This window comes from Geotrypetes seraphini, chromosome 15, assembly GCF_902459505.1.
Source record: "Geotrypetes seraphini chromosome 15, aGeoSer1.1, whole genome shotgun sequence".
Lineage (NCBI taxonomy): Eukaryota > Metazoa > Chordata > Amphibia > Gymnophiona > Dermophiidae > Geotrypetes > Geotrypetes seraphini.
The window spans coordinates 53,859,973-53,873,873 of NC_047098.1; the positions used below are offsets into that span (position 1 = coordinate 53,859,973).

Below are 13,901 nucleotides of genomic sequence, written 5' to 3' on the forward strand. Positions count from 1 at the left end.
CTGGTCGGCTGTAGCGATCCTAATAGGCTGCTGTAGCCTTAGCAGCATGTTCCCTCTGCCGCAGTCCCATACGTCAGAGGAGGGGGCGGGACCACGGCAGAGGGAACATGCTGCGGAGGCCGATGGCAGCCTGCTAGGATCGTTACAGCTGACTGGCGATCCTCTGCAGGTTGCTTTAATATGAGACCCAGGATAGAGGGAGGGAAGGAACAGAGGGCCAAATTTCGGGCTAAAAGGAAAGATGCCAGACCTCGAGGGAGGGAAGAGAAGAAGAAAGAAGGAGACCCTGGAAGAAGACAACCAGAGCCTGGGACCACAACATAATTTGAATAATGACCAGACAACAAAAGGTAGAAAAAATGATTTTATTTTCTCTTTTGTGGTTACAATATGTCAGATTTGAAATGCGTATCCTGTCAGATCTGGTGTTAGACAGCAGACATGAACTAGGACCTAAAAGAGAGAGGAAAAGTATTTTTTATTTATTTTGCTTACATCACAGAGCTGGTGTGGGGTTGGAGAGATTGTAACCCTATAACCGCGTCTAGTATTAAGGCACCCAGCAAGATAAGCACCATTTGTGATAAGATAACGAGGTCAAGTAAGCATTTTAATTTGCAATAATTGAAACGTTGGCGCCAAACAAGATGATGTGATTCTGTGAGACGATGCCTTTAAAAATTTTGGTGCCTTTTCAAAAAAAAAATCAGCACTGTGGATGTCAGGCAGGGGTGTGGTTTTATGTTCAGCACTATTTTGCAAAATCAGCGCTACTGGGCATGAGGAGGCGCTCAGAAGACCGCCTATATTTTAGGCACGGCTATAGTTGGCCTAAATGTTCAGCGCCTCCAAAATAGGCACTGAGCAGCATTTCATTATAATAATATTTTTTTTCCCTCAAACTATCTTCGTTAAGCTCTTAAATTCTGTGATTCTCTATTAATTCAGCATAGCTATATGTTTTTTTCTTTTGGAATTCTTTATAAGGAGTTTTACATACATGCAAGTTTTTCTACTGCTCTGTCCCCTAGAGCAGTGTTCTTCAACCGCCGGTCCGTGAACCGGTGCCAATAGACAGAAATTTTCTGCCGGTCCACAGGGCAGACACGTCCATCGGGCAGAAGACAGTGTTCTTAAGCCGCTGGTCCATGGTGCAATCAACGCAGCATCTTTGGGCCGGCTCCCTGAGTGCTGCAGTGCACAAAGCCGTGGGAAAAGGCTCCTACACGTGTCCTGTGCCTGAACTGGAAGCCTTCTCTCTGACATCGCAATGTCAGAGGGAAGGCTTCCAGATGAGGCACGGGACGTGTGTGAGGAGCCGCTGCCCACAGCTTTGTGCAATGCAGCACTCAGGGGGCCGGCCCGAAGACGCTGCTTTGATCGCACCATGGACCGGCTTGAAGATAACACTGGGGGGCAGGTCAGAAGGCAAGGCACAGCATGGAGGGAGAGAGACAACAGCGGTAGGGGGAATGCTTTTATTTTTTTATTTAGTGATTGATTTACATCTGCTGTCTGTTCAGGAAGAAATGTATTTGTTTCTTTTCCTCTGGGGTTGTACTGTTTGCAGAGTCTTGCATCTTAGGGTTTGTAAACATTAGTACTTTTAGTTTTTGGTCCTGCATTTGCATGGGGTTATCTGTTTTCTGGTAGGAATGAATGTTGAAAAGCATGCAGTGTGCTTTGTGTATTTTAATTTTGTGGTTAGCCATTATGTGTTGTTAATACGATTATATTGTTTGTATGTGTATATATATGAAAAATGAATGGAAAAAATGATGTTACAATTAGTACTATTATGGGGGCGGGGTCTGGGGCGGAGATTGGGTGGAGATGGGCATGACTTAGCCCAGTGTTCAACTGCCGGTCTTTGGACTGGTGCCGGTCCACAAAACAATTATTTTATTTCCACCGGTCTATAGGTGTCAAAAGGTTGAACACTGCCCTAGAGCACATGTTGGATTGTAGATGAAAATTTCAGTTTTGGCTTAAGATTATGGTTGGATTGTAGATGGAGACTTCAGTTTTGGCTTAAGGTTATGAATACAGCAAACGAAGTGTGAATAATCTCTTATTGGATATTCCCCATTTCCAACTCTCAGAAAAAGAGTACCAAAGAGAACACTCACGTTTGCTGTTCAGCAGAGAAAATGGCCATTTTGGGTTGCACTACCCTGACATCACCATGACATCATCAATATGCACCCAGGTGGCACAGGCACAGCAAAAATTGGCTTTGTTATGCTTACGGTGTATGCACAAAAGTTTGATGTGGTTTTGAACCCCCTACCTGCTGAACACAAGGCATCAGCTAAACCCAACACCTTAAGCCAGGGGTGTCAAACTCAATCACATAAGGGGCTGAAATCTAAAACACAGGCTAAGTCGAGGGCCGAATTTTTTATTAAGATACTTAGTCTTAGTAGAAGTATAGATCCTTCCTTACCCTTAAGACACCTGCGGCGCGGTCAGGCACTTGTGTGGAGCGCCCTGCTCCAACCTAGCTTTTACACTGGGACTGGATCTTTCTGCCTGCAAATGGGTGCTGCAGCGTGGTGAGGAGCTTGGCTCACTGCTGGTAGTGGGGCAGTGCTTTCAGGCGCTCGGAGCGCCACTGAGACTGGGGCTGCACAGCCAGGCACTTAGATACGGCACTGTCACCGCGGGCCACATAAAATGGCCAGGCGGACCGGATTCAGCCCCCGGACCTTGTGTTTGACATGTGTGCCTTAAGCTGTTAAGCCACATGAACGTACTTCTGGAAACTGCTCAATGATATATGGTAAGAAAGTGGTTGTGAAGAATTAGACATTAGAAAAAGGAACAAAGCAGAGCTAAAATTCTGGTATGAATACGCAAGCAGCCTTAGGTGGTGGGTTCAATTCCACTTTTTGTAAACCGGTATCTAACAGTAACCATGTCTAAAGTTGAGATTATATTTTAACCCAGTTGGCTATAGTTTCCAAATGACAAAGTCTTCTTGGTGGCTGATAGTCAATTTTTTTTTTTTTTTAAATGGGGATGTATAGAATACAAAACAGCACATGTCCCTAACGCTAGGTTTGAATTCCATACAAAGCAACAGCTGAACACAACACCTTAAGCCACTGTTAAGCCACATAAATATATTTCTGGAAACTGCTCAGTGATATATGGTAAGGAAGTGGTTGTGAGACTACATGAAGAATTAGACATTAGAAAAAGGAACAAAGCAGAGCTAAAATTCTGATGTGAATACGCAAGCAACCTCAGCTGTTTTATGTTGCCCAGGTGGTGGGTTCAATTCCACTTTTTTGTAAACAGGCATCTAAACAGTTGCAACATCTAGAAGCAAGTTGCTGTGCTTCGATGGTTACAGTTGTTGCCTTGTGTTCACTAGGTAGGGGGTTCAAAACCACATCAAACATTTATGCATACACCATAAGCTTAACAAAGCCAATTTGTGCTGTGCCTGTCCCACCTGGGTGCATATTGATGATGTCAGGATAGTGTAACCCAAAATGGCCATGAATGTTCTCTTTGGTACTCTTTTCCTGAGAGTTGGAAACGGGGTATATCATTCGAGAGATAATTCACACTTCATTTGCTGTATCCATAACCTTAAGCCAAAACTGAAGTCTCCATCTACAATCCAACCATAACCTTAAGCCAAAACTGAAGTCTCCATCTACAATCCAACCATAACCTTAAGCCAAAACTGAAGTCTCCATCTACAATCCAACATGTGCTGTAGGGGACAGAGCAGTAGAAAAACCTGCAGGTACATAAAACTCCTTATAACGAATTCCAAAAGAAAAAAATTGTGAAAAACATATAGCTATATCTAGAAATGCTGAATTAATAGCATTGAAAAGCTCATTCTTTTGACACAAATTTACACCATCCTTTGCAATACTATGATGGTGTGACCCCTGTTTCCTTTCCACTTAACATAATTATAACATGGACAGCCAGAGAAAAACACATAGGACACTTATATAAACCAACAACTCTTTAACTTTATAAAAATTCTCAACAAATATATATATATTTAAAACAAAATAAACTTTAAAAAAAAACAACTAACAAGAATATTGCCAGAGGTTGTAGTAAGAGCAGATAGCGTAGCTGGTTTTAAAAAAGGTTTGGATAAGTTCCTGGAGGAAAAGTCCATAGTCTGCAATTGTGACAGACATGGCATTGCTGGCCCTGGATCAATAGCATGGAATATAAATGTTAGGGTTTTTGGAGGGGGGAGGTAGCCCTCAAGAGCATATGCCCTTTTTTCTTTCTCATCCCCACTTCCTCCACCTCTTCTTCCTTTTGCGCCTCCATGTCCTGCTCCTCAGGACCAGCCTCTGTGCCTGGTCCAGGGGGTGCTAGTTCTGCAGCAGCTACACAGGAGATAAACATAGAAAGAGGTTATAGTTATGGGAGATAACAGAAACCTAAACATTCTACAATATTTCAATACCTACATTTCCAGCCCCTATCTATGCCTTGAATTACCCTAACATGACTTCATGCGTTTCCCACACCCTTAGAGGCATTATGCACTGTAAACAACCCACTGGTGTCGTAAGAGGGGGTAGGGTGATGGTGTGGTCCACCCTGGTCACCATCCTGGTAGAGCACCCACCCTCCTCTCCAACCCCCGTTTTTTCCCCGCCACCCCCCCTTTCCTTTCCACCCATATCTCTGCCCTCCCTGGCCGATGTAATTTGAGGAGGCTTTTCAAAACCCGGACAAAGTGGCAGGTTTTGAAAAGCTGTCCAGACCCCCCAGACATGTCCTCAAAAGGAGATGTCCGGTGAAATCTGGAAGTCTGGTAACGCTAACCCAAGGAAATAAAACAGATATGAAGTGAGTAGGAAGACAGGTGGGAGATAACTTCCATTTCCCTCTCGTTTCATGTACAACAGTGCGTAAATGCTCCCTTCCTTTTAGTCTAGATACGATTTTACTTTTTAAATTATACTTTATTGTTAACCATTTAGATACCTGCATGATAAACGGTATATCAAGAATAAAGAAACTTGGAAACTTGGAACTTGGACACAGGGTGGATGCAGTAAGAAGAAAAAGGAGGTTCTGGATATTGGAGTAATAGGTAGATAAGGGGGCATGCTGACACAGAAGTAGGGAGAGAGAAACACAGAGGGATGTTACATAGAGGTGATGGGAAGAGATCTTGGATGGAGGTAGAGAGAGAGAGTGATGAGATGCTGGAGGAAAGAGGGGCAAAAATATGTTGGATGGAGGGGGCATAAGAGGAAACTAGTCAGAAGAGTGAAAAGAGAGAAAAAGAAGATGTTGGAGGGGGAGAGTTAGGAAAAAATGGAGAATAATAGGATGAGAGAGATAGAAAACTGTACATAGAAGCAGACAGAGATTCAGAAAATTAAATGGAGAAAAACTGAAAGGAAAAGGTTAAAGTCAGAGATGGATGTAGGAGAGAAAATGAAGAAGACAGGAAGGGACAAAAGTGGCAGATAGACCTTGGAAAGAAAATTAAGAAAAGACAGAAGAAAGCAGAAACTGGGATAAACATGAACAAAATGGCCAGACTATAAAGGTAGAAAAAATAATTTTATTTTTAATTTCATGAGCAGAAAATGCAGTTTTACAGCAAATTTACACTGTTTTCTTTTTATTTTCCAGAGTTTCTCTTTCTCTAGAGTTGCACTTCATGCAGTGTATGGCTTCGTCAGGTTTAATTTTTTTGTCTACATATTGTAAGTTTGTTGTTTCTTAAAGTTGTGTTATTCCATACAGGGACCTCTTTGCAAATATGAGAGTCATTTCATAAATAATGCACAGATTAGCAACATTGGGGAGTGGATGATGCATTTGCAGTAAACCTTGTTTCACTTTCACTTTCACTTCAATGCTTGAAACAGCAGGATGTGTGCTTAGGAGCTCTGTAGTGTACATAGTGTGGCTGTGACAGGTGTCTCGGGTACTGTGTCTGTTGACGATCAGAGGTCATACATTAAGATTGAAACTCTACGTGGCAAAAACCCGATAGAAATCCCCAGTGCGTTACGTGAAGTTTGTGGTGAGTTTACAGTGGACCGTACTACAGTTTCTCGGTGGGCAACTCATTTTCAGAGTGGTCGTGTGAGCATAGATGATGATGCAAGACCAGGAAGGCCAAAATCAACAACTGATGAACGATGTGTGAAACTCATGGCTGATGCTCTTGAACAAGATCGTTGAGCGACATGCGTGGAACTTTCTGAAACCACAGGGATTCCACCGACATCAGTATACCAAATTCTGACAAATGATTTTTAAAAAGAGAAAAATTCTGCGTGATGGGTCCCTCGCTTCTTGACTGCTGAACAGCCACAGAGACGCCTGGACAATGCAACCATGCTTAACGTGACCATTTTTTTTTTTTCATCAAAACGGGACATTTATTAATATTCAGATCCGCCCCCAATCCTGCCCTAGCACCACCCCCAATCCCGCCCTAGCCCTGCCCCCAATTTCTTCCTTTCATTTTTCATGTACACGCAATATCTTATTCATTCATAATGGTAAACATAAAATTTAAAAAAAACCCACAAAGTACACTACGCAGAGAAAATGTTAATTATCATTTACGGGTTTCAGATTTTTTTCAAAGATGTCAAGGCAGATGGCTTTAAAATATGCAATGTCACCTCAGTAACTAGAAAAATAGACAAATATAGTGCAAAATATAGACAGCAGATATAAATTCTCAAAACGGATACATTTTGATCACTAAATTTAAAATGAAATCATTTTTCCTATCTTTGTTGTCTGGTGATTTCATGAGTCTCTGGTTGCACTTCCTTCTGACTGTGCATCCAATCCTTCTTTCTTTCGCATCCAACATTTCTTTCACAATCCAGCCCCATCCCCTTTGGGTCCAGGTCTCTCTCTCTTTTCCCTCTTACCCTCCCCAGATCCAGTGTCAGTTCTCATTTGTACCTTTATTCCACATCTCCCTCCCTCTCCCTCCTCTGTTATGATCTTAAATCTCCCTGTTCTTCCACAGGGTCTTTCCCCCTCTGTCTGAACTTCCCATAATCCTGCATCTGCTTCCTGTCTTTCTCCTGTGGTCCAGTCCTTTCTCTTCTCTAGTCTTTCTAATCTGCTTACAACCCCCCCCCCCTTTCTCTGCCTCTTTCTCACCTTCCTCTCTCCCTCCTTCCCTCCCAGCAGATTTTAGCTTATCTCTCTCCTCCTTTTCTCCTCTCAGATCTGGTATCTGTCTCCTTCCTCTTTTCCTCCTCCCAGGTCTGGTATCTGTCTCTTCCCCTTCCCCCCTGCTCAGGCATCTCTCTCTCCACTCTGTTCCTCCTGTTCTTCCTTCTCAATTTATTTTCTGCCTATGTCTAAATTCTTTCTTACTATTCAGTCCTCAATTTCCCTCTTTCATTGTGTCTACCTCTAGCTTGCCACTTCTTTCCCTCACCCCTTCCAGTATCTAACTCTATCCTCTTCCCTCAATCCAGCATATGCCCTTTTTTCTTTCTCATCCCCACTTCCTTCCAGCGTCTGCTCCCCCTCTCCCCCACTTCCATTCAGTCTGCCCCCCTCTCCCCCACAGTTCCATTCAGTGTCTGTCCCTCCTCTCCCCACACTTTCATTCTGCATCTGTCCCTCCTCTCCCCCACACTTCCATTCAGCGTCTGTCCCTCCTCTCCCCTACACTTCCATTCAGCGTCTGTCCCTTCTCTCTTCCACACTTCCATTCAGTGTCTGTCCCCCTCTCTCTACCCCTTCCATCTACTGTTCACCCTCTGTCTCGCCCCTTCCATTCTCTGCCCTCTCTGCCCTTTCCATCCAGTGCCCGCCCTCTCTCTCTTCCATATGGTATCTTCCCTCTTTCTATGCTCCTTCCATAAACTGTCTCCTTTTGTACATGATTCATTTCAGCTTCCCCCTCTCCATTTTTCTGTCTCCCTATGCTCTGGAATCTCTCTCTTCTCCTTTCCTTCCTTCCCACTCCACCCCTTGGTCTGACGTCTCTATCTCCTTCCCTACCCTCTCCCATGCCCTGGCATCTATCTCCCTCCTTTCCCTCTGGTCTGGCATTTGTTTCCTCTCTCTCCCCCCATGCCCTGGCATCTCTCCCTCCCCCCCATGGTCTGGTATCTCCTTTTCTTTCCCTCCCTCCCATTGACTTGGCATCTCTCGTTCTTCTCCCTTTTCCTTCTCTCTCCTTTTGTGTCCAGCATCTCCCACCAGCCTTCCTACTCGTCATGTCTGCTTTTTTTCCTTCACCCTACATGTTCAGCATCTTCCTGTGTTCCTTTTTTTCTTCCTTATTTGATTTAGCAGCTTTCTCCCCTTTCCTGAGCCAGCCAACCCACCATCTTCCCATTCCAGTACTTCCCCTCTTTACCCACAGGGAATCAGCCTTTAGCTTAATTTAGAGGCGAGTGTTCTAGTGCTGCTGTGAGACTGGAGGTGATTCTTAGCTGCCATCAGCCCTGCCTTCGGCTGCGCCAGTAATGCTAAACTGCACGGTAAAACCAAAGAGAGAAGCAGTGGGACTTTCCCACTTGCCTGCATCGCTCGAAGTTCTGCTACTCTCGATCCCGCCCCTCAAAAACAGGAAGTCACTTTAGAGGGGGGCGAGATCAAGAGCGGCAGAACTTCGAACGATGCAGGCAAGTGGGAATGTTCCGCGGCCTCTCTCTTTGGTTTTACTGTGCAGTTTAGGATTACGGGTGCAGCCAAAGGCAGGGCTGATGGCAGCTAAGTGAGCTGCCTGGATCGCATAGCCCCCTTGCCATCCCCTAATGCTGGCCCTGAGAATAGGGAGGGTGATTTCGGACCTGGCAGGCCCCCCTGACCATTTCGGCGCTGTAGGGAGGGAAGGAGGGAGGCAGGCTTTAGCGCAGGAGGGGAAGCGATCGCCGGTCCATTGTCCCCACAAACAGCTTCGGGATGCTGTCAATGAAAACAGGACATTTTGGCTTCCCAAAGCGGTGGGTCAGGACAATGGGACGGTTGGTCCCATAACTGGACTATCCTGTTGAAAATGGGACGTATGGTCACTTTAACCATGCTGAAACAAATATTTGACATTGAAGGTCAGGCATTCTTGAATCGTATTGTTGCTATTAATGAATCTTGGGTCAGAGACTGAGCCGGAGCTGAAACCACCCTGGAGAGCTCCATCTTCCCCACAACCCAAAAAATTTCAACGAGCTCAATAAAGTCAAACAAATGATGATTTTTGTTTATGATCATGAAGGCATCATCTTCCCAGACAAAGTTCCATGTTGAAGAAGTGTCAAAGCAATGTATTATCATGATTTTTTGCAAAAAATGCGCAGAAAAATGCACAAAACCCGCCCTCAGTTGCTCTAGGTTGGGCCACTCATTTTTCATGACAACACTTGCCCACACATAGGGAATGTCGTCATTGAAAAACTACGCGAATACGGCTGGGAGGTGTTACCTCATGCTCCCTACAGTCCAGACATGAGTCCACCAGACTTCGACTTTTTTCCAAAGTTGAAACAACCTATGCGTGGACATCGTTTTGCATCTCTGGAAAAGCTTTCTTTCGCCGTTACCCAAGCCATTCGGCAACAGAACAAAAACGGTGTCTTGGATGGAATAATGAAACTTCCCGGACGTTGGGAATCAGTCATTGCAGAGCAGGGAGACTATATTGAAGGATTGTAAAGAAATACTTGAAAAAAATAGCAGATGGGAGGGTGGGCAGTGGCACTGAGCCCAAAGTGGGTGGTTACCAAATTTTCTCCCCACTCTCTCCCTGCCTCCTGCTCAAATACAAAATATAAATTGGTGGGCATCCCAAAGCCCTGCCAGCTGAAGATCTCTTCCTCTAGGAAGGAAGGGGGGGATTTGGTCATAGATGTTTGGAGGTTGCATAGAAGAAAAACTGCACTGGCACTGGTATGGTAATCTTTGTTTGTTTTGAATTTTAAACTAAAAGAAATAAAGTGGAAATAAAGAAGTAAATAAGAAAATGTGTATATAAATGGGGGTGGGGCAGGGGTCCAGTGGACTTGTGTGCCTAGGGGCCCTCAACAAATTAATCCTGCCCTGATCCTGTGGGTTTCTCAGCATATCATACAAGAGCAGGAGTGCTTGATGGGAGGTACCTTCCCTCCATTCCCCTCCCTGCTCCCTCTGCCCCCGCCTTGGCCTGTCACATATGAAGAGGAAATGAAACTTAACTGTCTCACAGAGAGGCCGAAAGCAGAGAGGAAAACACTGAGATGGCATTCAGCTACCCTCAGGCTTCTATCTTCAAACCGGTATGTACTGCTGCTACTCTCTCCCCCCTTCTACACATAAGTTCATGTAATCCTTTTTCTTCTTCTCTACCCACTATTTTAAGTTCTTGTAAACCATGTCGAGCTCCATTCTCATGGAGATGATGCGGTATATAAACTTAAGGTTTAGATTAGATGTGCCTAGACCTGCTTAAGATTGATATACACAGAGCCTCTGCTCTGTGGCATCTCACACACGGTGAGGCTGAATTCTTCTTACAAGCTACCACAAATTCATTTTCTGCTACGGGACAGAGAAAACAGATGTCCACGTTGATTTTTTTAGGGCTGTTTGATGGACTTCAGAAAACGAAGGCAGGAAAATTCTGCTGAATAAAATCCACTGAGGATTTTTTTAAACTATATACGTCAAATGTTTTGGACATAGAAAACAGAATAATTCCAGGAAGGAAGTAAATATTTGGCATTCAAGCAGTCAGTGAAGTAGAAAAAAAACTGTTCTAAAGGTTTACATGGGATATAATATATGCCGTTTACAGCTTTTTTTTTAATCATTAGCCAAGGCCAGTTTACAAATCTGGATATATTCTGCTCACTGGATGTGAGACAATTATTAAAAGCCAATATTTTAAAACTACTTATCCAGGGTAGTTTACAGAGCTGGATAAACTCTGTTTCCTGTGAAATATAAATGGGCTAAAAATGGGAGCAGCAGCAGCAGCAGTTCCTGCTAATTTAGCCGTTTTCCTGTGTCCAATCTATAGCTACAGCCGTACTTCTCTACAATTTAAAGAAGCAACACCTAGCTCAGTTTCCCAATCCCTAACTTGCTGCAACCCCTCAGTTCAAGGCACATTGAAATGTAAAGCTATTGGGCTAGATTCACTAAGCAAACCAATTGCGACCTGATTTCTCTCCGACCCGATTCACTAACCTCTGTCCCAATCATCCTCTGATCTGCGCATGCAAATGAGGGGAGGAAACGGCATTCAAATGATGGCAGGCAGCGATTCACTAACAAAAAACCTGCAACACCGACTGGGCTGGCCGATCGCAAATAAGCGACTGCTGTGGACCAGTCGCTCAGGTCCTTTCCAACTGCCCTGCCTTCTGCCGCCCTGCTCTCTGCCCTGAACTCCTGCTCTCAGCCCCAATCTCCCGCCTGCCCCGAACTCATGCAGCCCCGACTGTCCCATCCTTCTCCGCAGTGGAAGCCCGTGGTTTTAACCCAAGGGCTTAAAGCGGGTTAAAACCAAGAAAAAAAAAAGAAATTTCTTGCTCATGCTCAAGGATCACTGTTCAGCGATCCGATTCAGTCTGTTGGGGGCGTGATTCCGACACGGATCGGACCTGATCTGTGCCCTTAGTGAATCTAGCCCAATGTGACAATCAAGGTTTTTTTTGAATGTCATTTCTCTACTGTAGTCTGCTCAAAATCAGCCTTGACCTAGAGTTGCCATATGGCTCCAGAAAAAAAGAGGACAAATTGAGACATCCAGGTTTACTTCCATTGCTTTCAATGTAAAATCTGGATATCTCAATCTGTCCTCAATCTCAATCTCTCCTTCTCCCAAACACGCGGACCCAGGCTCAAACTGGCACTACTGGGTAACTCTTTCTGGGACCACTTACCGTGCCCTTGCCCCTCTATCCACTAAACCCATCTCCTACTCCTACAAGGCTCCCTGGTATCTCCCATACCACAGGGAATTAAAACAGAAATGTCGAGCCTTGGAGCGAAAATGGAAAAAATCTAAATCCCCTTCAGACAGACAATCCTGGAGAGACAACATCAAGTTCTATAATACCGTATAAAAAAAGCTAGGAAGAATTTCTATGGAGATAAAATCTCCAGGTCAAAAAACCAAAACTGTTCCACATCTGGCGCAACCTAATCTCAAAAAACGACTCCACCTCCTCCCCCTCCCTCCCATCTCCAAATGACCTAGCCAAATTTTTCAACGAGAAGATCACTACCATAAAAAGTTCATTCCCCCAGCTGTCTCTTACAACTCTCTTCCTCCGAATGACTACAACCCTATCCCTGCTGACAGATCATGGACTTCCTTCGAACTGGTATCTGAACCCCAGGTCTCTAAACTTTGCCTCAAACTTAAATCTTGCAAATGCATCCTAGATCCGTTCCCATCCTACCTTTACGAACACATTCCTGCACAGGCCATCTCTTCCCTTACCAGCAGTGGCGTACCTAGGGTATGTGGCACCCGGGGCCCATCATTTTTTGACACCCCCCCTATCTATATGAAAAATATGATTTTTAGTAACAATCCACATATCGCACAACAAGGAAAAGGCAGCATCTTAAACACTGCAGTGAGCACTAGAACACCAACACATACATTGTAAAACTAAACAAGCCAGATCCTGCACAGTCAATTGATCCTGTAGTCAATGCCAACTGAAAACTATGTTCTTTTCATACACACAGAACAGAGATACACCCTCGCCCAATATGGAATAATCACAAACTAAAAATAGAAATATGTAGACAAAAGTTAAACTGAACCGCCAAGAAACCAGACCCTGGATACAATGCAACACCACAAAAACAGTAACACATGTCCTCTAATACAGTGCAAAATATAAAGACAGTAGATGTAAATTTGAAAAAACTGATACATAACAATCACCACTTTACAAATTAACAAATAAAAATAAAACAAATAATGAGAAATCAAAAAATACCATTTTATTGGACTAATCACCGTAAGCTCGGTCCCCATCCCTGCAAACCACCTGATTCCATCTACACAAACCTTGAATTGTTTATATTAAAGTATAAAAAGAAACAATATTCTGTACAATTGTCAATTTATAAATCAGCGTCTTCTCCCCACTCTCTTCCCCATTTCCCTTCAGCATCCTCAGCCCACTCTCTCTCCATTTTCCTTCAGCGCACGCACATAAAAACAAGCAAGTAATTTTATATCATTTTCATTCTATTCATTCTTAGAAATTAAAGTCTAGATAATGCCAGTCACATAACAAAATATGATTAAAAAAAAATAATTCCCTGCACAGTCAAGCCTGCAAGGATTACTAGATGTCTTTCAGCAGCTCCCCTCCCTCCCTCCCACTTACCTCTGTGACCAAGTCAAAATGATCTACCAACAATAAAATTTTAAAAACACAAAGCACGCTGTACGCAGAGAAAATGTTAATTATCATTTATATTCTGCGGGTTTTCAAAGAGGTCAATGCAGATGACTTTATGCAATGTCACCTCAGTAACAACTATACAAAAATAGACAAATATTCCCCCTCCCTTTTTACTAAACCGCTATCGCGGTTTTTAGCGCAGGGAGCTGCACTGAATGCCCCACGCTGCTCTCGACGCTCATAAGCTCCCTGCGCTAAAAAACGCTATTGCGGTTTAGTAAAAGGGGGCCATAGTGCAAAATATAGACAGCAAAACGGACACATTTTGATCACTAAGTTGAAAATAAAATCATTTTTCCTACCTTTTTGTCTGGTGATTTCATGATTTTCTGGTCCTTCTTCTGGTCCTTCTTTCTTCTCCTGGCCCCCCCTCTTTCTTTCTCTCTCCCCCTGGCTCCCCTCTTTATTTCTGCCTTTCTTTCTCTCTCCCCCTGGCCCCCCTCTTTATTTCTGTCTTTCTTTCTCTCTCCCCTGGCCCCCCTCTTTATT

At 43.9% G+C, this 13,901-nt stretch overlaps 1 protein-coding gene across 1 annotated transcript in view; it reads left to right on the top strand.

Moving 5' to 3' along the window:
• Positions 1 to 10,127: 10,127 nt before the first annotated feature.
• Positions 10,128 to 13,901, top strand: part of LGALS9 (galectin 9) — a 44,155-nt gene continuing 40,381 nt past the window's right edge. The window contains exon 1 of the mRNA XM_033922673.1: positions 10,128 to 10,253. Within this exon, the coding sequence (XP_033778564.1) occupies positions 10,215 to 10,253 (39 nt within the window). The 5' untranslated portion in view covers positions 10,128 to 10,214. The remainder of the gene's footprint in view (positions 10,254 to 13,901) is intronic.